This window comes from Hippocampus bargibanti, linkage group LG05, assembly GCF_051943395.1.
Source record: "Hippocampus bargibanti isolate YZ-2025 linkage group LG05, ASM5194339v1, whole genome shotgun sequence".
Classification (NCBI taxonomy): domain Eukaryota; kingdom Metazoa; phylum Chordata; class Actinopteri; order Syngnathiformes; family Syngnathidae; genus Hippocampus; species Hippocampus bargibanti.
The window spans coordinates 91454-113469 of NC_142738.1; the positions used below are offsets into that span (position 1 = coordinate 91454).

At 49.1% G+C, this 22016-nt stretch overlaps 2 protein-coding genes across 5 annotated transcripts; one reads left to right on the forward strand and one right to left on the reverse strand.

Annotated features, from left to right (window-relative positions):
- The first annotated feature begins 1097 nt into the window (after positions 1-1097).
- Positions 1098-21761, forward strand: ankrd27 (ankyrin repeat domain 27 (VPS9 domain)). The gene is given in 27 exon segments (XM_088996311.1): positions 1098-1522; positions 4139-4263; positions 5226-5336; positions 5398-5721; positions 5805-5864; positions 6367-6420; positions 6504-6569; positions 6642-6718; positions 7730-7851; positions 8649-8727; positions 8811-8943; positions 9422-9502; positions 9576-9697; positions 10769-10851; positions 11306-11421; positions 11911-12003; positions 12074-12277; positions 16157-16429; positions 16519-16563; positions 17512-17619; positions 17714-17899; positions 17964-18083; positions 18290-18463; positions 18529-18585; positions 18588-18624; positions 19479-19594; positions 20605-21761. Coding segments are annotated over 27 exon segments (3234 nt in total). The 5' UTR covers positions 1098-1500; the 3' UTR covers positions 20851-21761.
- Positions 12322-16117, reverse strand: LOC148897316 (galactose-specific lectin nattectin-like). Of its 4 annotated transcripts, XM_088996322.1 has the most exons (6): positions 14016-16117; positions 13921-13948; positions 13765-13850; positions 13521-13670; positions 13151-13256; positions 12877-13058 (listed from the first exon to the last, which is right to left on the reverse strand). In XM_088996322.1, exons 1-6 carry the CDS (start codon positions 14076-14078, stop codon positions 12982-12984), a joined length of 510 nt encoding a protein of 169 aa, XP_088852448.1. In that variant the 5' UTR covers positions 14079-16117; the 3' UTR covers positions 12877-12981. The 4 variants fall into 4 exon arrangements, with proteins under 4 accessions (XP_088852446.1, XP_088852445.1, XP_088852448.1 ...); XM_088996320.1 differs by having other exon boundaries at positions 12322-13256; XM_088996321.1 differs by having other exon boundaries at positions 13151-13670.
- Positions 21762-22016: the final 255 nt, after the last annotated feature.

A 22016-nucleotide genomic window follows, 5' to 3' on the forward strand; every position in this document is an offset into this window, starting at 1 on the left:
TAGTACTGCTTATTACGATACTATTTCTATGAATGCAAGGAGAAAATTACATGCGTGCAGGGTCGGATATATCGATAGTCCCGGTTATATCGATATAACGAGACTTTACTGTATTAACTTCCGGATTGAGTGAACGCTGGTGCGTGTGGCTGCCACTGCTCACCCACAGAAAAACATCCTGTGACTGTAAAGTGACCTTGAGAGTTTTGTAAGGCGCTTAGAAATGAAATGTACATTGTTATTATTATAGTCGCGCGGTGGAGAAATTGACATTTCACAGCAGCAGACTGATAAAAGGAAAGGAAGAAGTAGAAAAACCAAATACAGGACCTGCTGCAAAGGCGCTGATGTGGATCTGGAATTGAAGCGGATTGATGGAAAGGAAATCTCTGTCAATGGATATTACAGCTTCATGCTTGCTTTCAACATTTAGCTTCTAGCGGACGTGCACATTTCACCGTGACGTCCCTTATCCACTGGCAAAAAGGACACTTTGATCGTCTCCTATCATCTAGAACTGCTTCGTACAACGGAAGACGGTGCAGAAAGTACTTGAGATGTAATGACTGTCGAGTTGACATATTTTGTTATTTCGTTGCTTTTGTTGTTTAGACTTCAAGATGGCGCTATGAGAGTGGCTGCCTTTCTAGCAGATCCTGTACAATTAATTTTGTTTTTCTACTTCTTCCAGTGACGTGCGGTGAGGTTCATGGCTGGTGAGGCACTGACGTCATCAATGACGTCACCGCCCGTCTCTACTTAGTATTTGAACGGTAAATACAGCGATTTTGAAAAAAATCCTAAAACGGTGAAGTTAAATGGACAAGAACTTTAAAGTACAAATCACTAAATACATCTAACTGTTGAATTTATTTTTTCATTTGATATTTCCATGACAGCTTTCCATGATGACAGGTGAGGCACTGCCTCACCTGCCTCCACTGACTGCACGTCACTGACTTCTTCCTTTCCGTTCCCCTTCCTTCCATAACACCATTTCTATACGACGTGACCAACACGAACAATTCGAAAGACTTGAAGTACGCCTGTCAGCCGTTAGAGCGCGCTGTTGGTCAAACGCCTTCATTAAGTTCCGGATATGTATTTTGAACCAAAAAAAATGACATTTTCAAACTTTAGTAGTAGGAATATTATCGGAAAAGGTTGTTCATCTTCTAAAAAGTTTCATTTTTAGTTCCAAATCTGAAATCGTTTGACGTAAACAACATGAGCGACGAGGAAAACTTGTAGTACGCCCGTTAGCCGATAGGGCGCGCTCTTGGTCCAACGATGAAAGCGCTCGCCGTCGACGTCAAGTGTCGCTCACCCGACGCGTCGAGCGGGTCGAAACGTTCGTTTTGTTCCGGTCTCGAGCCTCGTCGTTTCAAAGCTCGTCGGCCGTCGTGAGGGGAATGAGCGCGAGTGCTTAGCCGCCGCTAAGCTAAACGGCTAAGGGAGCTCCAAGCCGGCGAAGGCAGCGACGGGCCTGCGAGCCTCCGGATGATGAGCAGAGTCCCGAAAGGTAACGACGAATGACGACGGTGCCTCTTTTCCGCCGTCTCGGGGCGTCCGAGCGAACGTGACGCGCACGAAGCTAATCGTGGCCACTTCCGGGCTCGGTTCGACCCAGGAGCCGAGCAAACATGTCCCCACTGCCCCTAAGCGGCCCCTTCGCACGTCGTCGTTTGGAGCTCGCTCGCTTGCTTGATCAACTCCCAACGAGCTCCGTCTTCCCGTTCGCGCGTTTGGGCCAAGAAGAAGAAGAAGAAGAAGAAGAAGAAGAAGAACAATCTGAACAAAGCCATACCCCGGCTTTATTTCCAGACAGGATCGACTAGCAAATACGACATTGCAAACATACTTGCACCAAGATGTCATTGGTCTGAGGATGTGTTTTGAGTTGTGTCATATTGTTCAAAGTAATCGTTGACATTACAGGTGTCAAAGTCAAGGCCCCGGGGCCAAACGTGGCCCGCCGCATCGTCATTCGGCCCATGAGACCAAATCAAACATGTCAAGTGCAGTTAATGAGAATCGGTATCGACTTTATTGCCAAGTATGTAGAACACACAAGGATTTTGTGTCCACTAGTATCATCAAAAAATGGAGGCACTATACAGTTGGATGTGGGCTACTGTTTTGAGAGTTAATGGCTTGCGGGAAGAAGCTGTTTCAATGTCTCATGGATTTGGTGCGCGTGGACCGGTAGCGCCTGCCCGAGGGCTGTCGCTGGAAAGGGCGGTGGGCAGGGTGCGGAGGGTCCAGTAGGATTTTCCGCCCCCTTGTTTAGATTCTTGCAGCGTGCAAGTCCTCGAGAGCGGCGAGGGCGCCGACAATGCTTTTTTCCGCCGTCCTAACTGTCCGCTGATTAGTGTGGCGGCTCCGAACCAAACGCTGACGGAAGTCTCACCGTATGGTCGGGAGACTCCTGATTTTCACCACAATACTTGCAAACAACATGAAAATGAAAAAAAAACACAAAATACATTCTTGTACTCATTGAATGTATCAATAAACAATGTATTTCATTTCGTAGCGCTGACATTATTTTAACACTCACCACAGAGTTGCGAGTGTTTTCAGACCCCCCAAAAAAGTACCCAAAATGCATTGCGTGTCGCTTTCTCGTACCCGACGTGACGTCACTTCGGGCATCGACATCAACTCGAAAACGAAACGTAATATCTCGCTCGATGCGCTGGAATCTTTGTCAAATGCGCTCAGTGGAAGTCATTTCAAGTGAGGTTCGAAAGGACGGACGGCGCTTGTCCTTTGAAAAACTGGTGGACTGACGCCAGTAAGGAGGGCCGACGTGTTCCCGCGGCGACAGTTTTTGGAATCTGGCCTCACGCGAAAGCCTGAAAAGGTCACGTGAGGCGGAGCGTCGTCATGGCCGTTGCTCGCGCATCCCGTCACGAGGGGTCGCGAGGGCTCACGTGATGGAGCTCATTCCACGCTTTGAGAAGCAGCCGGAGTCAGGACGGCATCACGTGTGACGGACGCCGCGATGGTGAGTGCACCCGCTTGGTGGGCGGCGCTTCACTTCCTGTTGCTCGCTTCCTCTCGCCGTTGCCAAGATGGATGTGCGAATCTGCTCCGTTCTGTGCGTGGACGCTTCTTTCGGGTCTTTTATACGAGCTCATATTAGCAATCTAGCTAGCAAGCTATCTATTAGCTATGTAGCTAGCTAGAGAGCTAGCCATTAGCAATACAGCTGGCTATTTGGGTCAGGAAAGATAATAGCTATCTAGTTAGCTAGCTATCTCGCATTCTATTAGCTCGCTAGCTAGCTTTCTATCTTTTTGAGTTACTTCCCGTTTGAGTGAACGCTGGCGCGTGTGGCTGCCGCTGCTCACGCACAGAAAAAACTATCCCGTGACTGTAAAGTGACCCTGAGAGTTTTGAAAGGCGCCTCGAAATGAAATGTATTATTATTATTATCATAGTTGAATTGAAATATTGTTTATTTATGTATTTATCTAATGATCTATTTTTTTTTCTATGATATGAAATCTAAAATTAAGATCAAAATGATTTGGGGGCGACATATTTGCACATTTGGAACTTTTTCTAGTTTTGCGACCTTTCATTGCTCAGAAAATCAATCATTCGTTGCTGGCTGGCTGGTTGGTTCGACGGTTCATTCATTCATACATTCATTGGTTCGTTCGTTGGTTCATTCATTGGTTCACTCATTCATGTATTCGTGGCAGCGTTGTTGGTTTGTTTGTTGCTTTATTCAATCCTTCATTCATTCATTCCTTGGTTGGTTCGTTCGTTCATTCATTCATTCATTAGTTTTGTTCGTTGGTTATTCGTACTTTGGTTTGTTGGTTAGTTCATTCATTCATTGGTTTGTTCATTGTTTGTTGGTTGCTTCAGTCATTCATTGGTTGGTTGTTTGATTCATTCATTCATTCATTCATTCATTCATTCATCTTCCGACTTTGTTGTTCTCATATGGGCCTTGCCCAGTTGACTTTGACACTTGTGGTTTAGATGATAAAATGGTGACGTCGCGCTTCAAATGCGAGATCACTCTGCTGAAATAGAGGTTGTGAAAGTTAGCCGTGCTACAAGTTAGCAAGCGCTAGTTTGTCCTTCAAACTTGACCCGCTCTCTGATTTCCTCCCCCCAGGTGACGCATTGGCAGCCTCCCCCATGGCGGTCTACGACGAGAACGTGGCCAAGAACCCCTTCTTTGCGGCCCTGGAGAAGCTCAGGCCGGACCTCTGCGAGCGCGCGGCCCGACTGCGCGGCATCGTAAGAATACACGTTTGCATCGGATTGAAAGAAAAGAACGTTGACAACCCTGGTTTCGAAGTCCCGGTAGTCCCGGTAGTCCCGGTGGTCCCGGTCCTCGCTCGGGTAGACGAGATCCATTCTGCTTCAAACGGAGGACTTCGACTTTTTTGGGGTGTACGCAAAGAAAGATCGGAATCGACTGATGGCTAAGTGATGAAGTAGCCCGGATCTTGCAGGTCAATTAGGGATTTCCTGCGTTGTTGACTAGGTCCGACTCCCACGTGGCCATTCCCCCCCCTCCCCCACGGTGCTTTGAAGACCAGCTGGCTGCTAGCGTATCGAATTGAGTTAGCCGCTATGAGCTTGTGATAAAATCGAAACGAAGCGAACTTGAAAGGAGGTGCGGGCGTCTCACCGAAGCGTGGCATGATCCCAAAAGGCCGCATGGGATTCCTTGAGAACTTTGGTGAAATGAATTAGCGGGTGGACCGCTAGGCCGGAAAAGTGGCTTGTGCGCGGGCTAAATGCAACGCCGAACGTGGATGACAGTCACGCGTCGCCGCATAAGAAGCGCATTTATCGGCGCTTCGCTCTGACAAATCGACATCACCGCCGTGTGCTTTTCATTGGCCGTCGTGTCGCTAACTGCGTTAGCTTGCTTTTCACACTGAATATATCCCCATCTGACATGAAGAAAGGATATGGTGTCTTATCGTATTGAATGGTACGGTATCGTATCTTATTGTACCTTATATCGTATAGTATCGAATGGTATCTTTTATCGTATTGAATGCTATCCAAATGGTATGGCTTCATATCTTCTCATATTGTATGGAATGGTACGGTATCAAATGTTATTGTATCATCTGGCATGGTATCTTATATGGTATTGACTGGTATGGAAATGGTACGGTACGGTATCTTCTCGTATTGTATGGAATGTTATGGAATGGCACCTCCTTGTATCCGGACTTGCGCAGGTTCTGGTGCCGCGCTGCGGGAGTCTGGAGGGCTTGACGGTGTCGCAGCTTCACTTTGACAGCTACGTGCTTCAACCCGTGGAGGACGGATACCGGACGGCCGACGGCGAGGTTGGCGCTCGTCCCCCCGGAAGACGAGGTGGACGCTTGAAACGCTCTCCGTCTTTGGCAGGAGGTCCGGATCCTGGACAGGGAGGTCCTGGTGGGAGCCGCCCTTCCGCCGCCGCTCGCCGTCCCCATCCTCTTTGAAGAAACTTTCTACAACGCCAGGGAGGAAAGCTACAGCATCTTGTGCATCTCCGGACCGCTGGAAGCGGGCCAGGGGGCGGCGGGGGTGGCGGGGACGGCGGGAGCGGCCGGACCGGCTCGCCACCTTCGGAGCCTGGAAGAGGTCAAGGAGTTCCTGGGCCGCCACAGCCGCAAGTTGGACAAACTCATTGCAAACTTCCGTCACAGCTTCAAGGAGGACGAGCGCGAGGGTCTCAGGCACCTCATGGTAGGACGCCTTTTGCGGCTAACGCCTCACAAATGTCACCTGTCCGTCCGTCCGTCCGTCCGTCCGTCTCTTTTTGCCCTCAGGACTCGGTCCACGGCCTTTACACGCGGTGTCTTCAGTGTGTGCTGCGAGACGCTTGCTTGGTGAGTAGGAGACAAAAATCTAGCTAGCTATGTAGCTAGCCATCTATTAGCTATATAACTATCTGGATGGCTGGCTATCTCGCTAGCTATCTATTAGCAAACTACCTAGCTTTCTATCTATTTGAGTTACTTCCGGGTTGAGTCGACGCGGGCGCGTGTGGCTGCCGCTGCTCACCCACAGAAAACGTATCCCGTGACTGTAACGTTACCTTGAGAGTTTTGCAAGGCGTTTAGAAATCAAACGTATGATGATTATTGAAAACTAAGCGAGCCCCGCCCCCTGGCTACGGTAACCGTGCTGCCGCGCGACACAAACGATGTGAAACGGAATTTCGCTGCTCTTCGTTCCGTTTCAAGGAAGGAAAGAGGAGGGGGCGGGGTTGATTTCGAAACAATGCAAGCCCCGCCCCCCTGCGCATTTTTTTTTTTTTTTTTTGCGCGCGGCTAAAGGAAGCGTTGGCCGTGACGTCGCCGTGCGTTGACCTTGCGGTGCTGTGCGCAGAAGGTGCCGGCCGAGCAGGAGCTCCAAATGAGTCTTGTGAAACAAGCGGTGGAGGTAAACGGGAAGCCAGCGGCACGCCATGTTTTTGGCAGAGTGGGCGGGGCTCGCTAACGCGCCCGCGTGGCCTTTCCCGCCAGGTGTACGTCCATCACGCCCTCTTCTCGCTGATCTTCAACCTGGTGGGCGCGCTGGAAGCCGGCCAGGTGGGTGCGTAGGGCGGCGCCGTCCGTTTGGCCCCTCCCCCATGATGCCTTCCTTGTCCCTCCCTCCGACAGGACGCCGCCTTCAACAAGATCACCAGGAGCCTTCACCAGCTGCAGCACAACGACGTCGGCGTCAAAGCGCACCTCAGGTGGCCTACACCATTCATTCATTCATTCATTCATTCATTCATTCATTCATTCATTCATGCGTGTGTGTGGATGCATGCATTTATTTATTTAAAATTAAAATTGTGTTTGTTTCTTTATTGTTTATATAAATATTGTTTGATGTGTTTATTTATTTATATGTTTATTTATTGTTGTGTTTTTGTAATAATCTTTGTATTTATTGTTAGATTTATTTACCCATTCTTTTTATATTCATCAGTTTGTTTGTTTATGTATCTATCCATTTAATTGTGTGTGTGTATTTGTTTATGTATTCATTTCTGTGTTAATTTATCCACGTATGTATTTATTGTCATTTTTATTTAATTGTTTGTGTTTATTGATTGATTTCTTTCTTTCTTGATTGTCATATTTATTGTTTTTTTGTGTTTATTTATTTGTTTCTTGATTGATGAATTTATTGATATACTGAATGTATTTATTTCTCTATTTGTTCATCTATGTATTGATATATTGTTATTTAAAATTGATCGCTAGCTAGCTAGAAAGCTAGCATCCACGTGATGTAATGAGAAGCATCCAACTGCGGGTAACATCCGACTTCCGACCGCGACCTCCGACCCTGTTTTTCAAATTTGAAGTAGGCCGCACGTTTTAGTTGCAGGCGGCGCCGGCCCGCCTGCAACCAAACGCCGGACACCTGGAAAGCGTCGTGGGAAAGCCACAAAGCCAGCAAAGCGTGACAGAAACTGTCGCCGAATGGTCGCCCACAAAGTGAACGATGCGCGGCCGCCATTGGAAAGACCAACAGCTCTCTCTCCAATGGGAGCCACAATTGCACACGCTGTTTGTTGACAAACAGTAGCTGTTACGATGGTGCGCTTGCTCCATGATTGGATCCACCTTGGAAGTCGTCACGTGGCGTCACATGTCGGGGTTTTTTTTCTTCTTCTTCTTCTTCTTCTCGGTTTGTCCGCAATGAGATCTGCTCTCACGTTTCTTCTTCTTCTTCTTCTTGTTGTCGCTTTCAGCATCAACTTGTCCGGCGCCGAACGGGAGCTGAGTCAACTCAACCGGCAGACGTCGCCGCTCCTCAAGCTGCTTTGCCTGCGCCGAGTGGCCTCGAGCGCCACCCGCACGCCCTCCCGCGCAGGTAGCGTAGCACGCCGCCACAAAACGGACTCTGCTGCACTTGCAATCCCAATTGCAATTCCAGCAAAGGATTAAAATGCTCGTCTGTTTTTCCAAATCTTCAGCCCTCCATTTTGTGACAATCAAGTTTGTAAAAAAACGACAACACAAGAAACACGTACGTTCACCCCGATGGCAGCCTTACATCATGTATGTTTTGAGATCAGCACAGCTTTTAAGTTGAAGATAAAAAGATTGGACTCATCATTTAGCTGGCTATTAGCGGTCCAGCTAGATAGCTATTAGCAGTCTGTCTGGCTGGCTATCTAGATAGCCATCTACTGTGTTAGCTATCTATTAGCTTTGTATCTGAGTTACTTCCGGGTTGAGTGCGGCTGCCGCTGCTCGCCCACAGAAAAACGTATCCTGTGACTGTAAAGCCACCTTGAGAGTTTTGTAAGGCGCTTATAAATGAAATGGATTATTATTATTATTATTATTATGATGATCATGCCGATTATGAGCGAGAGAAACAATGCGATTTTAGGACACCTCTTATGTGTTTGCTGTTGACAAAGCAGAAATAAACGGAGATGGCGCCATGGTCGTTGGCTAACATGCTAGTTGTGAAGTTAATCCAATCGGACGGGTCCACAATCCCAGTGGCTGTTTGTCGCGCAGCCGAGAGGCCCCCCTCTTAATTTTGTTTGTCCGCCTGACAATTATCTCATTGGAAGGGCCCGACGCTAAGAAGGCCAGCGGGGGCTAACGGCTAGCCGTCGCGCCCGCTTTCAATTGTTGCGCATTTGTGCGTTGCAGTTAGCATGGAAGCGGTTTGCGCCGACGACTTGCTGTCCGTCATCCTCTACCTGCTGGTCAAGATGGAAATTCCCAACTGGTGAGGGGGACGTGAGGGGGGCACACACACGAGGTTTCACGCGCGCGCGCACGTCCATGAACGCTACGCGTGTGCGTACGCAGGATGGCTAACCTGAGCTACATGAGGAACTTCTGCTTGAGTCAGTCCAGCAAAGACGAGCTGAGCTACTGCCTGAGCACCTTCGAGGCGGCCGTCGAGTACATCAAGCTGGGGAAGCTGCGGCGCGCGCTGGCGGTGCGTAGCTAACCGAGCGCTAACGTGCGCCTGTCATGACTGTCACGCTAAAATAGAGCGCTGTGTACTTACTTGTGTTGCTATTCTAGTACCTTCAACGCACATTTTCCGAGTTGAGTGAACGCTGGCGTGTGGCTGCCGCTGCTCACCCGCAGGAAAACTTCTCCTGTGACTGTAAAGTGACCTTGAGAGTTTTGAAAGGCTGGCTACCTAGCTAACTATCTATTTGCTATCTAACTAGCTAGCGATTTGCTAGCTAGCTCGCTGGCTACCTAGCTAGCTATCCATTTACTATCTATTTGCCATGTATTAGCTAGCTAGCTAGCTTTCTATCGATTTTAGTTATTTTCGGGTTGAGTGAATGCAGGCGCATTTTGCTGCCGCTGCTCACCCGCAGAAAAACTCCAGTGACTGTCGTGACCTTGAGAGTTTGGAAAGGCGATTAGAAAAGAAATGTATGATTCTGATTCTGATTCAGGGCTCCGTCGACGCCAACCGAGCGGTGCAAATGAACGTGGAGCCGGCGAGCGCCTCGACGCCCGTCGGCCGACTGTTCGAGGTCAGCGGCGGAGCCCGTAACCTTTGGCCTTTGACCTGCGGCACCCGGTCACTCGCGTGTGTCTTGCGCGCAGCACGTGGCCAACGGGAACGAGGCGCAGGTGCGGCGTCTGCTGAGCGAAGGCCAGAGCGAAGAGGACGCGGCGCCCTGTCACCCTTTGTGCTCCTGTGACCTTTGTGACCTTCAGCTGTCCAGGTCGGATTTTGATGGGTTCTTTTTTGTGACTTGTTTGCGGTCATCCACAGGCCAGATTGGTGGTTAGGGGGGGGGGGGATCATCGTAGCTGGGCACTGAGTTTTCATCTTAACTCATTCACTGCCAGACTAACGACTCCGGTGCCAGGGTTTTTGTCATTTTCACTGCAATTGCCGAATATTAACGACGTAAACATTCAATTCAGCGTAAGAAACCTTCGACTCTCTTCTTTCATCAGGAAAAAAAAGAGTTAATTCCTAAATGTTAGGGTTCTCTGAGCTTGAAATGGGGGCGGCTGTACAAAATACAATACAATCCATACATCCATATTGATTGATATAGCACTTTAACAACAGCTGAAGCTGTAACAAAGCGCTAACATGGACAAAAGGCAAATGCTCCCCCTTGTGGAAAATAAGAAACATTGCTAGAGGCCATGGCTTTATCGCCACCCAAGCATGAAAAATGCTTAGAAAGAAAAATGTATTATTATTATTGTTGTTGTTACAGTATTATTAATATTATTACCATTTGCTAGCTATTAGCTATTCACTATCGAGCTGGCTGGCTGGCTATCTAGCTAGGTATCTGTTTGCTATCGATTTGCTCGCTAGCCTTCTATCTATTTGAGTTACTTCCTGCTTGAGTGAACGCTGGCGCATGTGGCTTCCGCTGCTCACCCACAGAAAAATGTATCCTGTGACTGTAAAGTGACCTTGAGAGTTTTGAAAGGCGCTTAGAAATGACCTGGATTCGGATTCAAATTCGGCAATGGCTCACGACGTCATCAATTCCCTCATCAATGTGTGAATGGCAGTGAATGAGTTAACTTTTCCGCTAGCTCCGTCTCAAATGTAAAGTGAGGCAACAGCGCCGTCTGCTGGTGACTTTTAGCCATCGCAGCCTTTTGGAAGGCTGCCTTGGACGAGGCGTCGGCCTTCTTTGGCCTTCTTCGGCCTTCTCCGGCCTTCTTTGGATGTTCCCAATCAAAATGGAGGTTGACGCAGCAAAATGACGAGAGTCTTTCCGTTGGCGCTAACCGTCGCAACGTCCGCCGTCTTTGTTTTTCAGGAAGCTGAACGACCCGTCGGCGGTCACGGCGTCCTCCAGAGACCAGCGAGGCTACACGCCTCTGCACGTCGCCGCCATTTGCGGTCAGCCACCACCGCACTTTTGCTTTCTTTGCTTCATTGACTTCATTGTTTATTTGTCAAGCTACAAACAACTTAACAGCCGTTAATTCATCAATACACAAATAAATAAATCAGCTAATTACCAGATAGATAGATACAATAGCCCTCGAGCTAGCTCGGGATCTAGCTTGCTAGCGTTCTAGCAAACTAGCTAAAGATGGATAGATACAATAGCCTTCTAGCTAGCAATCTTGATGGCTAGCGAGCTAGCTAGCTAGCGATAAATAAATGGGGGATGGGACAGTCGGGAGAAGAAAGGTAATTTTGACTTATCTTTTTGTCAAAGGAAAAATATCCAACCATTTAATGATTTATTTTAATGCACTGTGCACCTTTAAGTCCCCCCCCCCATAAAAAAAAAATAAATGGATGAATGAATAAGTGAACGAATGAATAAATATTTATTTTTTTGTAGGTCAGGCGCAGCTGATTGACCTTCTGGTGTCCAAAGGAGCAGCGGTCAACGCCACCGATGACCAGACGCTGACGCCGCTGCACTTAGCCTGTCAAAAGGGATACCAGGGAGTCACGGTACCTCCTTTCCGACCCACTACTGCACAGGAAAACCTTGCAGAAACCTGGCCGCAACCGGGTACACTCGCTTTGGTCCACAAGCCAGTTTTAGGAGTAAACTGGGCCATTAAAAAAAAAGAAAAAACGACATTTTTGGTTGAAAACCAAAACAACATTTGCCATTATAATCATTGTAAAAATTATTAATCCGTTCAAACTCCCCGACTGACAATGGAACGCTAAAGGAGGAAAACTCCAGCAAGTGACTGACCTATAGGGAAGCGGAGGGGATTGGAGTGGTGCGTTCGGGTGCACTCACTTTGGTAAAATAGCATTTTCAGTTGTAAACAGAGGCATAAACAAAGCTCCAAATCTTTGGTGGAAAAGCGAACGAGACGCAGGTTTGCCTGTAATTGCCCCACCAAGAACTCCCGGACCCCAAAAGTGGAAAACGCGGCGCACTTGACTTTGATCTGAAGGTTGTTGGTTTTTTTGTATCTTGCGCAGCTGCTGCTGCTGCACCACAAAGCAGACGCCGACGCTCAGGACAACAAGGGCAACACGCCGCTCCACCTGGCGTGCACGTACGGCCACGAGGACGTAAGTCCCGCCTTTCCCGATCGGCCGACGAGACGGACGGCTGCGGATTGACTTTTGTGCTTGCGGCCAGTGCGTGAAGGCGCTGGTCTACTACGACTTCCAAAGGTGCCGCCTGGACCTGCGCAACGACAAAGGCGACACGCCGCTGCACTTGGCGTCGCGCTGGGGCTACCGGGCCATCGTCGGCGTCCTGCTGGAGAACGGCGCCGGCGTGCGGGCGCTCAACAACGACGCGCGCACGCCCGCCCACTGCGCCCTCAACTCCAAGGTCAACGTGCGTCCGAAAGGAAACGCGCCGGGCGGGATTGGTCGCCGCCTTTGATTGGCCTCACCCTCCAAAAGAAACGGGCTTTTTTCCGCTAGCCCGTAATCGCTACACCACCGAGTCGTCCGTCGCACCGCTTTGCCATCAAAATATCAACAATGACGTCAAACGGAAACGATGACATTTCAAGATTGGCGCTTTTTGGATCAAAAGAAAAGCACAAAATGAGCAAAGCCGAGTGGTTCGGGCATTGACCCTTGCGGGACGCCCCCGCCCAAATGCCCATTCTTAACTGAATTTAGTCGGGATTTCAATTTGCGACGTCGAGCGCCATTCCCAAATTTGTTTGGGTGCCGAAAAAGCGCTGGCCAGACCTCTGGTCATGATTTTCCCTTCCGCAAGGGGGCAGCATTTCCCTTTTTGTCCACGTTAACGCTTTGTTCCAGCTTGAGCTATAGAAATCAATATATGCAATGTATTTCAAGCTGGCATAACTCCAGACCCATCTCACTTGGGAATTAACTTGTGATGAAAGAAGAGACTTTCTTATGCTGCAATGAATGTTGTCAATGTTGCGTGGGGAGAATGACAAAAACCCTGGCAGAGAATGGAGCCGAAAACCTCTGTTTATTGGCGAGTTGCTCTTTCCAAATGAGCCTCTTTGCCCAAAATCGCCGATGCCATCGAGCGGGATCAGGTTGCCGGGCTGGAGCTCACCAGTGGTGCGCAAGTTCTCGTCTGCAAACGTAATAGAGCTCCCTTGTGCAGTCCAGGTCCGCCCAGCAGCCGTCTGAGAAGAGGTTGCTTTTCCCAATTTTCCCAAGAGAAAAAAAAAAGCCCCCACACGGGGGCGACGGGAAGCAAGGCCTTTGTTTGACTCACCGCTTTCATTGATCTGGACGCAGGCGCCGTCGCTATCGGGCTCGGTGCCGTTAAAAGCCCGAAAATCCTCCAGGGTGCCGTCGCTCCAAATGAAGTCATCGTCCAGCTGGAAAAACAACATGTTCAACAACCACCGGAAGTTTTTCAACAAGAGGAGATTTGGCCACGTTTTTTTCCAATATTTGGACGGGTTTTTTCCCAGTTTTTTTTCACCCAATATTTGGCCATTTGTCTTTTTTTCTTCTTCAGTATTTTGCCGTTTTTTTTTTTTTTCCCACCTCTTATTTGTTTGTGACAAATTGTGCTTGGATGCGTTGTGAAAACAATGAACGAAAGCAAAGGAGAAGCTGCGGCCTGTTGAGCGCCTCACAGTGATGGCATCGTGGAGTCCGATCCACGCGTCGGCGGGGTCCCAGGGAAGGCGCGGCCGTTCGTTGGCGCGGACCAGTTGGTGAACAAAAGCATTTTCCACGGCGCTGTGGATGGACGCCAGATTCCCATCCAGAATGTTGCAGACGCTCTGACGGGGGGAGAGCGCAGTGAGAAAATGGCCGCCACAGATTATTTTATTTATTTTTTTTTTTTTTGGACCTGCAGAACCAAGTGCGCCTCACCTCGGCGTCAGCGAAGGTCCTCTGGTCTTCTTGCAAGATGTAGCAATGGCAGTCCAGGCGAGTCCAACCCTTGGGACAGCCGTTGTCTGCCGCACAAAAGAGAATCCTTCAAGAAACAAAATGGCGGCATCAAAGACGTACCATTGAGGGTCCGACCTTTTTCTTGAACGACGACCTTGCACCACTGAAGAAGATGAAAATGAGACGGCGGAAAACCAAAGTGGGACCCTGCAACCGAGTGGGAGACTTACGGTCCCGGTCGCCAGGAGGACGAGCCCCCAAAGGAGGACCAACGAGCGAGGGGCCGACGCCATCTTGGAAGCCCCCGGCAAAAAAAAAAATGAGTTGACTTGTTTGAAGGTCTCAAGGCCGTCAAGGCGCCAATTGGAAAGAACGTCGGACGTGCGATGGCCTCGGCGCTCGTGATGCTTGACGCCGGCGATGGCGACCTGCGCTTTTTAAAGAGCGCTGCGACACTTTTGGAATGTCGTCACTCGCGTCCACGTGACAGAAATGCGCTTAAACGCAGAGCACGTTGACAAAGTGGCCTTTTTTTTGGGACTGCCGCGCCCAAAACTTTCCAGAATGTTCTCGTGTATCTTCTTGCCCCAACCATTCCTCCCTGGTGAAGAAATGCACCTACACGACAACTTCAAGAACAACTGACGCCTCCGGCGGGACAAGTTGTCTCTCTAATTTGTCAAGTCACTCGATCACTTCCGGTGACTTCTACTGAGCGTATTTGACAAAGATTCCAGCGCATCTTAAAGCGAGATTGGACATTTTAAGACTCGCTGGCGCTGAATATTCCGGAAGTCTTGTTTTCCAGTTGGTGACGATTGCCCCTGGCCGAGAAAGCCACACACAATGCATTTTGGGTACTTTGTTTGCTCTGAAAACCTGGTGTTGATGGCGAAATTAGAAGGAAAACGACATCAATAACGCCGTGGGGAATCCTCGCGTGTTGCGACAAGACTACTATTTGATACTGGTGGACACAAATTCCCAGCGGACAAAGCAGCCCGTTTCCAACGGAGCCTGGGCGCCATCTTGTGCATTTTCTGGGACGCTACATTGCTGTCATTGATAGCTCGAATTGATATGGGAGGACTCCTTGAATCGATGGCAAACACGTATGCTTTCCTCTTCAGAACTATTTGAATGCTATTCATAACAAGTAAGCATCTTCTCCCAATCTGAAGCCATTGTTTGGATTTGATTCTGGAGCAATGCAAGACGTCTTGGTGTGACGTCACAAAGCGGGGGCGGGACTTTGGGGAAATTCTGCACATTCGCAGCTCCATTTTTTGGCAGATTGAGCACACTTTGCGTCATTTTGATTGGTGTTTTGCTGGATTTGACTCAAAATATCAGCCTGCGTGTTTTGGACGCTCTCAAACGTTTTTCTGATGTCAAAAAATGCCGTCGGTTGTCCATTAAACGCAGAGCATGTTGAGAATGTGTCGTTTTGACTGTCGCGCCCAAAACGTTCCAGAATGTTGCGCTGCATCTTCCGCCCTTCCTTGCTGGCAAAGCGCCAAATGCCTCGCGGCCTCAGTGGCCCCCGGCCTGGGAAGCTTCATTTTGGCAACCCGCCCGTCGTTGGGCCTCCGTGACTTTGGGCCCAACCCCGGACTGCTCACCCGCCGCCCCCAGGACTGTTTCGGAACCACGAATATGGAGGACAAGCCATCGGAAAGCGTGTCATGACCATCCGCCGTGTTGGAGGACCGAGATGTTGTCAAACGGGCTGCATCGGCTTTCTGGAGGGCCGGCGGGCAAGCGGAGAATGCTTCCCGTTACCTGGAGCGGTCGGAGTCTTTCCCCGCGTTCGCCAATCGCTCGTTTGAATCTTGGGCATCGGGTGTGGACTCTTTGTTTCAACTTTTCAGACCATTGGAGCGCCGTGAAGTCACCCGATACCGCACCGCTAGGTCGTTCTCCGGTCGCCAGCTAGTGTTTCCCGAGACGGGTGTGAGTATTTTTCCGCGTTTGCCAATCGCTCGTTACAATCTTTGGCATCCGCTCTGTTTAATGGGCACCCGGGAACGGATTATTCTCATTTTAATGTTTTTTTATGGGAAACGAATGTTTGGAAGACACACTTTTCACCTTACACACACGATCTGGGAACCGATGACGTTCGCTGTAGTATGCGCGTTGTATTTTGTACATCTGCCCCCTTTTCAAGCTCAGAAAACTCCAGAGCCATATCGCTTAGGAATGAACTCGTTGTTTTCCGATGAAAGAGGCGTGGCTAAGGTTTCCAACGCTGCATTGGCTGTTGATGTTGTGGTAAAAGTCCAGATTGCGTGGGGCCTGGAATTCATGTGACAATGACAAAAGCCCTGGCACTGGCCTGGACCCATTTTTGCCTGTTGTTGGTGCGCAGGTGCTGACGTTGCTGCGGGAGGACGGAGGGCAGCGCCGCCGCAGGAACGGCGGCGGCGGCTCTCAGGTTGGCTTGGCAAACGCCCAAAGTGAAGGCCGACGCCCGAGCCCTTGCCCCAATGGCGCGGTGTCTTTGCCCCGCCCCTTTTCTCCGGCGCGGGTTTGCCCTCCGGCGTCCGAGCGCGGCGCTCGCCGTTCGTCGGCGTCCAGCGGCTCGTCGTCCTCGCCCGATCGGGACCTCCCGACCGGCGCCGCTGCGGCGCCGCAACGACAGGTCGGGGCGTCGCCCGCCGCGCCGTAAAAACATTTTTGGATGCTCATTTTGCGTGCGTGCGTGTGTGTGTGTGTGTCCGTGATTGACAGGTTGAAAAGCTGCTGCGGGCCGTGGCGGACGGAGACGTTGAAATGGTGACGGCGCTTTCCTCTTTCGCTCGCGGCACCCCCACGTGCTAGCGACAGTGATACCTCGCCTTACAGACGCTTTAGTTTACAAACCTTTCTTTCGCCTTACCAACATTAAATTTGCCACAATATCATCCTGGCATAGCAACTAGTTTACGGCGGAGGAACCAAACCACGTAAAATAGCGCTCACAATGCTGTTAAATGCTAACATCGCTGTTAATGCTAAAATAGCTAAAAATATATCGGCTGATGAGCTTTAAAAAAAACCCGTTAGGTCTTCTTCAAAGTGACAGAAGGCTTTTTACTTGCTCTCCCGGACTAGTTTCGTCTTTGAGTGCAGATGTCATTTGTTATCGAGTGGAGAACTCTTGCTATTATGGGTGCAAAAAGACCCCGCCATCGTCTAGTGATAAGCCAAAGAGGACACAAATCTAAAATGGCGGTCAGGCAGAAGAAGGAGATCATCAAAAAACACCAACGAGGTGTGCGTTTGTGTGACTTAGCGTTCCAGTATGCTAAGTTGCTACGTGCGGCTAAGGGTGTTTGCGTGTTGTCTAAGCAACGCTCTCAGACAATTAGAAGAGGTTGAAAAACTTCTGTGACGAAAAGCAGCGAGCAGGGGACGCTGCGAGTGAGGGTATTATGGCCCAGAAAGCACGTATCATCAAGAGGCAACGACATCGACGACCGTCACAAAGGTCAAGTCAATCAAACCGACCACTTGATTATACGGCACACTTTAATATCTTTCATTACAATACAATAGCGCATGAAATAAGGGACATTTTGTGTCGTTTTAAGGCTTATTTAGTGGAAATGATGTTTTATGGGGACCTGGGAACGGATTATTCTCATTTGAATGGTTTCTTAGGGGAACTAAATGTTTGGAAGACACACTTTGTGGGAAGCAATGACGTTGTTGCGCTAGTGCTTGTCTTTGTGTCTGCCGCAGGTGCGTTACTTGTTGGAATGGACGGAGGAGGACGAGACGGACGCCTGGTCCGCGGCGTCCCCGTGCCACCCTCTGTGCCAATGTCCCAGGTGCGCGCCGGCCCACGAGGTGAAGAAAGGGCCTTTTGGGGGCGGGGTCGACGCGTGGCCAAACGCGTCACTGAACAAGGGCCTCGCGTTGCCTTGCGTTGCGTCGCCTTCAGGCGCCGCGCGGCGCCCTGACCGCCGAGAGCGCCGACGCGGACGGCGTGACGCCCCTCCACGTGGCCGCCTCGTACGGCCACGCCCGGCTGGCGGCGCTGCTCCTGCGCCACGGCGCCGACGCGGACGCGCGCACCGAGCGTGAGGCCACGCCCCTTCACCTGGCCAGCCAGAAGGATCACCCGCAGGTGGGCGCGTCCTCGCCGGTCGTCCCCGCCCCCTTTTCCCCCTCCTCACCGCGCTGGCGCGCAGGTGGTCCGATTGCTTCTGGAGGCCAACGCCAAGCCCAACAGGAAGGATCGCTACGGCAACACGGCCTTGATCCACGCTTGTCTCCGTGGCAACCTGGACACAGCCGCCGCGCTCATCCAGGTGCGTCACGCCGCTCTTCGGCAGCTTTGCGTCGCCTCAAAACGTCTCGGGCGCGGGTGTCCAAGCGGAGGCGCGGGGGCCGAATCCGGCCCGCCCCGCATCATTTCATTCAGCCAACCGAAGCAACGCTCCTCCATGGAGCTAGCTCGTTGGCACGCGAGATGGCGACGTGGTGCTTTTGCGGCTTTTGTCTCGGGGCGTTTCAGAGCTCGGCGCTGGTGAACGCGCGCAACCTTCGGGGCAACTCGGCGCTGCACTGCGCCGTGCGGGGCGCTCACCGCGGCCTGGTGGAGAAGCTGCTGAAGGCCGGCGCCTCGCCGCACCTGCGCAATAACAAGCGCAGGACGCCTCTGGACGACGCCTACCGGCGAGGGGGAAAGGTCGGCGCCCCGGCCCGGCCTTGACCCATGACCCCGCCCGCCAAACTCACTTTGCTGTGCTTTAGAACGCGGAGATTGTGCGGGCGCTCCGGATGGCGTCGGGCGACGACGACGACGACGACGACCCATCAAACCGCTCTCTGTGCCCAAAGGCGCTCTGGGTAAGCGAGAGAGCTAACGAGGCAGCCGGCTAGCTAGCGAGCGAGTGAGCTAGCTCGTTTTCTACCTCTTCAATTCCAAATACGAAGCGCACAGCCACCTAAAGTCCCGCCCACCCCAAATCGTAAGAAAGAAGGAAGCCAATCAATATAGAAATAGATGAAGACATGAATCAATAAATACACGACAAGGAAACAAATGGATGAAGAAATACATCCATCAATAAATACATGGAGAAATGAATACATCAATCAATGAATGAATGAAAGTGAATGAATAAATAGATGAGTAAACCAATGGAAAAATAAATAGATGAACAAATGAATACATGATTCAATAAATAGATGAATACATGAACGAAGGAATAAATAGATGCACCAATAAATAAATGAATAGATGAATTAACGAGTAAATGAATGGATGCTTAAATAAATGAGTGAATACATGAATGAATGATGGAATAAATAGATGAATAAACGAGTGAATGAATAGATGATTAATTCTATAAATAAATGAAGGAATAAATAGATTTGTAAATGAAGGAGTAAATAAATGGGTGAATACATTAAATAAATGAATGATGACACGAATGAATGACTAAATAGATGAATAAACGAATGGATGAAAAATCAATCAATCGATGAATAAACGTGTGAACGAAGGCAACGCTGCCCACTGGCGGTCACAGTGAGACATTGCACCCTCCCGCATTTATTATGTTTGTTTTGTTGTTGTGGGGGGCGGGGCTGTGTGCTGTGTTTTCAAAATGGCGTCGCCACCAAGATGGCCCCAACGAGTTTGCGCTCGCCTGCGTTGTCGATTGCGTCACTCAAGAAAGTCCTCGCTGTGTTTGCAGCTCACTCGTTGGTTCTGCGTCTGAGACGCGACGACGGCGCTCGCCGCCAATCGTCGCCCGCCGCCGACAAAAGCGACGCTCGCCCTCCCACCGGGAGCTCCGCTGCCCCCGACCAGGTCGCTTACCGCCTTCGCCGCCATCTTCAAACATTTGACAATGAAAGTGGCCAAAAAAAAAAAAAGGAGAAAATCCACGACATTTTACAACATTTTGGACTATTTTTAAAAAGTTTAAAAAATGACCATTTGAACATTTTTTGAATGGCGAAAGTTGACCAAAAAAAATTACAATGAGAAAATCACCATTTTAAAATAGTTTCAAAAATATTTGTTAAAAATCGCCATTGTTAAATATTTTCAAAAGTTTACAAAAAAAATTCAATGTGGAAAATCAGCATTTTAGAAAATGTTCCCAAAAAAGTCGAAAATCGCCAATTTGGAATATCTAAAAAAAAAAAAAAATTGGAAAGTTGCCATTTTGGAATCTTTTCCCCCAACATTTAGAAAAATCACCATCTTAGTCCAAAAAATTTCCAAACATTTTGGAAATCGACATTGTCGAATAGTTTGAAAAAGTTTTGGAAAAATGGCAATGTGGAAAATCGCCATTTTAGAAAAGGTTCCAAACATTTTGGAATATTTTTATAAAATGACCATTGAACATTTTATTTCAATGCGGAAAGTTCTTTAGAAAATGAGAACCTTTTCCCAGAAAATGACAATTTGAGGGCACGCACGTATTTTCAAAAATGTTCCAAATTGCCATTTGAAAATCAAGTTGAAAAGAATCTTTTGGAAAATAGCATTTTTTTGCATTTTTTGGGGGGGAATGTCGAAAAATGACCATTTTTACATCATTTTCATCATTTGAAAGTGGCCATTTCCCCAAAAAAACATTTTTTTGTTTGTTTTGGGAAATGTCGAAAATGTCCATTTGAGTAACTTTCCACCCCAAAAATGGCAAGATTTTCAAACTAAAATAGAAAATGTCCGCGATGGCATTTTTGAAAATCGGGGCTCCGATTCGCTCAAACGACTCCGATGGGGCGTCTGGCCGCCGCCGCTCACCCGCAAAAAAACGTCTCCTTTGCCAGTTTGACCGGAGAGTTTTGCCGACGTGCGTGCAGGCGAGTCCCGAGGCGAGGCACGTGCGGCCGAGGCGTCGCCGCGACGACGAGGCCTTTGCGATGACATCGTCGTTCACAAACGGACAGACGGCCAACGCGGAACTTTGGTCGGACGACGACGTCATCTCGTCTTTTATTCCGAGCGCCCTTCGACGCGCCGACGCCCGCGACCGAGACACGCCCCTTTCCGCTGGCGTCTCCAAAGACGTCTTTGTCACCGACCTGTCCGGCGACAAAGACATTTGAAGGGACGTCGCCCATTTCCAGTGACGTGAAAGACGCTCGCCTTGATGGCGAAAAGCAAAACGGCCAATGGGGGGCGCCCTTGCTGACTTTGGCCACAAAGGGATGCACGTGCGTGGCCGACGTCTCCGCCTTTCCACAAACGCCGCCCGCCGTCAACATTTTGACTCCTGTCGAAAATCGCAAATTGTTCCCCAAATTTGGAACATTTTTGATTATTATTATTTTTTTTTTTTTTTAATGTACAAAATGTTCCCCAAATGTTTGAAAATGGCCATTTGAGAACTTTTTTCAAAAAATTCAAAAAGTGCCGCTATTACAAATTTTTTAATGGACAAAATCACAATTGTTGAGTTATTTTTTGGAGAAAATCGCCATTTTACAAACATTTCCAGCAATTTCAAAAATTGCCATTTGACATTTTTTTCATTGTGAAAATTGGCACTTGAGAACATTTTCCAAAATGGCCATTTTCGATTGAATGTCGATGAAAATGGCCATTTTAGTCATTTTTCCCAAAAAGTTGAGAAAATCTCCATTTTGGAAAATGTGAACAAAGTTGAGAAAATGGGCTCTCTCGTTGACTCCAATTTGGTTGCTTGTGGCGTTTCTTTCTCCAGTAGACGCGGTGCTGTTGAGAAAGGGGGAGGGGGGGGGAGGGGACTGCATGTTGGAAGTGCAACTCACCGACAAAAAATTGCCTCCCGCCTGAAAACTTCTTTCCTTTCCAATACTACACTCATACATTGTAAGGCCAAAAGTGTGTATCCCAAAAATGTATTTCCCATGGGAAACCATTCAAATGAGAATAATCCGTTCCCGGGTCCCCATAAAACATCATTTTCTACTTTGTAATCCTTAAAAGTACACAAAGTAGACCTTATTTTATGGATAATAAATGTGAAAGAAATCAAGTGGTTCGATTGGCCTTTGTGATGGTCGTTGATGGAACGGAGCGGCCGCTTTCATCAGCATCAATTGTGTTCCGTTTAGCTTCTTGCATCAAGTGTACAGATGGCTTATTTGTGGAGCCTGATCGATGGAATCTTTTAACCTTGCAGTCTAAACTCTGCCTTTGAAGTATCAAAGTTGAAACGAGTCGGAAATTCCCCGTTTTCGAAAAGTTTGTAAGCCGGGGGGGGGGGGTGTGGTGTCGGCAAAGCGAGGCC

What these genes read in the sequence shown, in the direction of transcription:
- LOC148897316 (XM_088996319.1), bottom strand. Translation starts at nt 14,078, where the DNA reads ATGGCGTCGGCCCCTCGCTCGTTGGTCCTCCTTTGGGGGCTCGTCCTC. An exon ending in TCCTCCTGGCGACCGGGACC is followed by an intron (nt 13,949 to 14,015) that starts GTAAGTCTCCCA and finishes CATCTTCTTCAG; the next exon opens with TGGTGCAAGGTCGTCGTTCA. An exon ending in GGTCGTCGTTCAAGAAAAAG is followed by an intron (nt 13,851 to 13,920) that starts GTCGGACCCTCA and finishes TTTGTGCGGCAG; the next exon opens with ACAACGGCTGTCCCAAGGGT.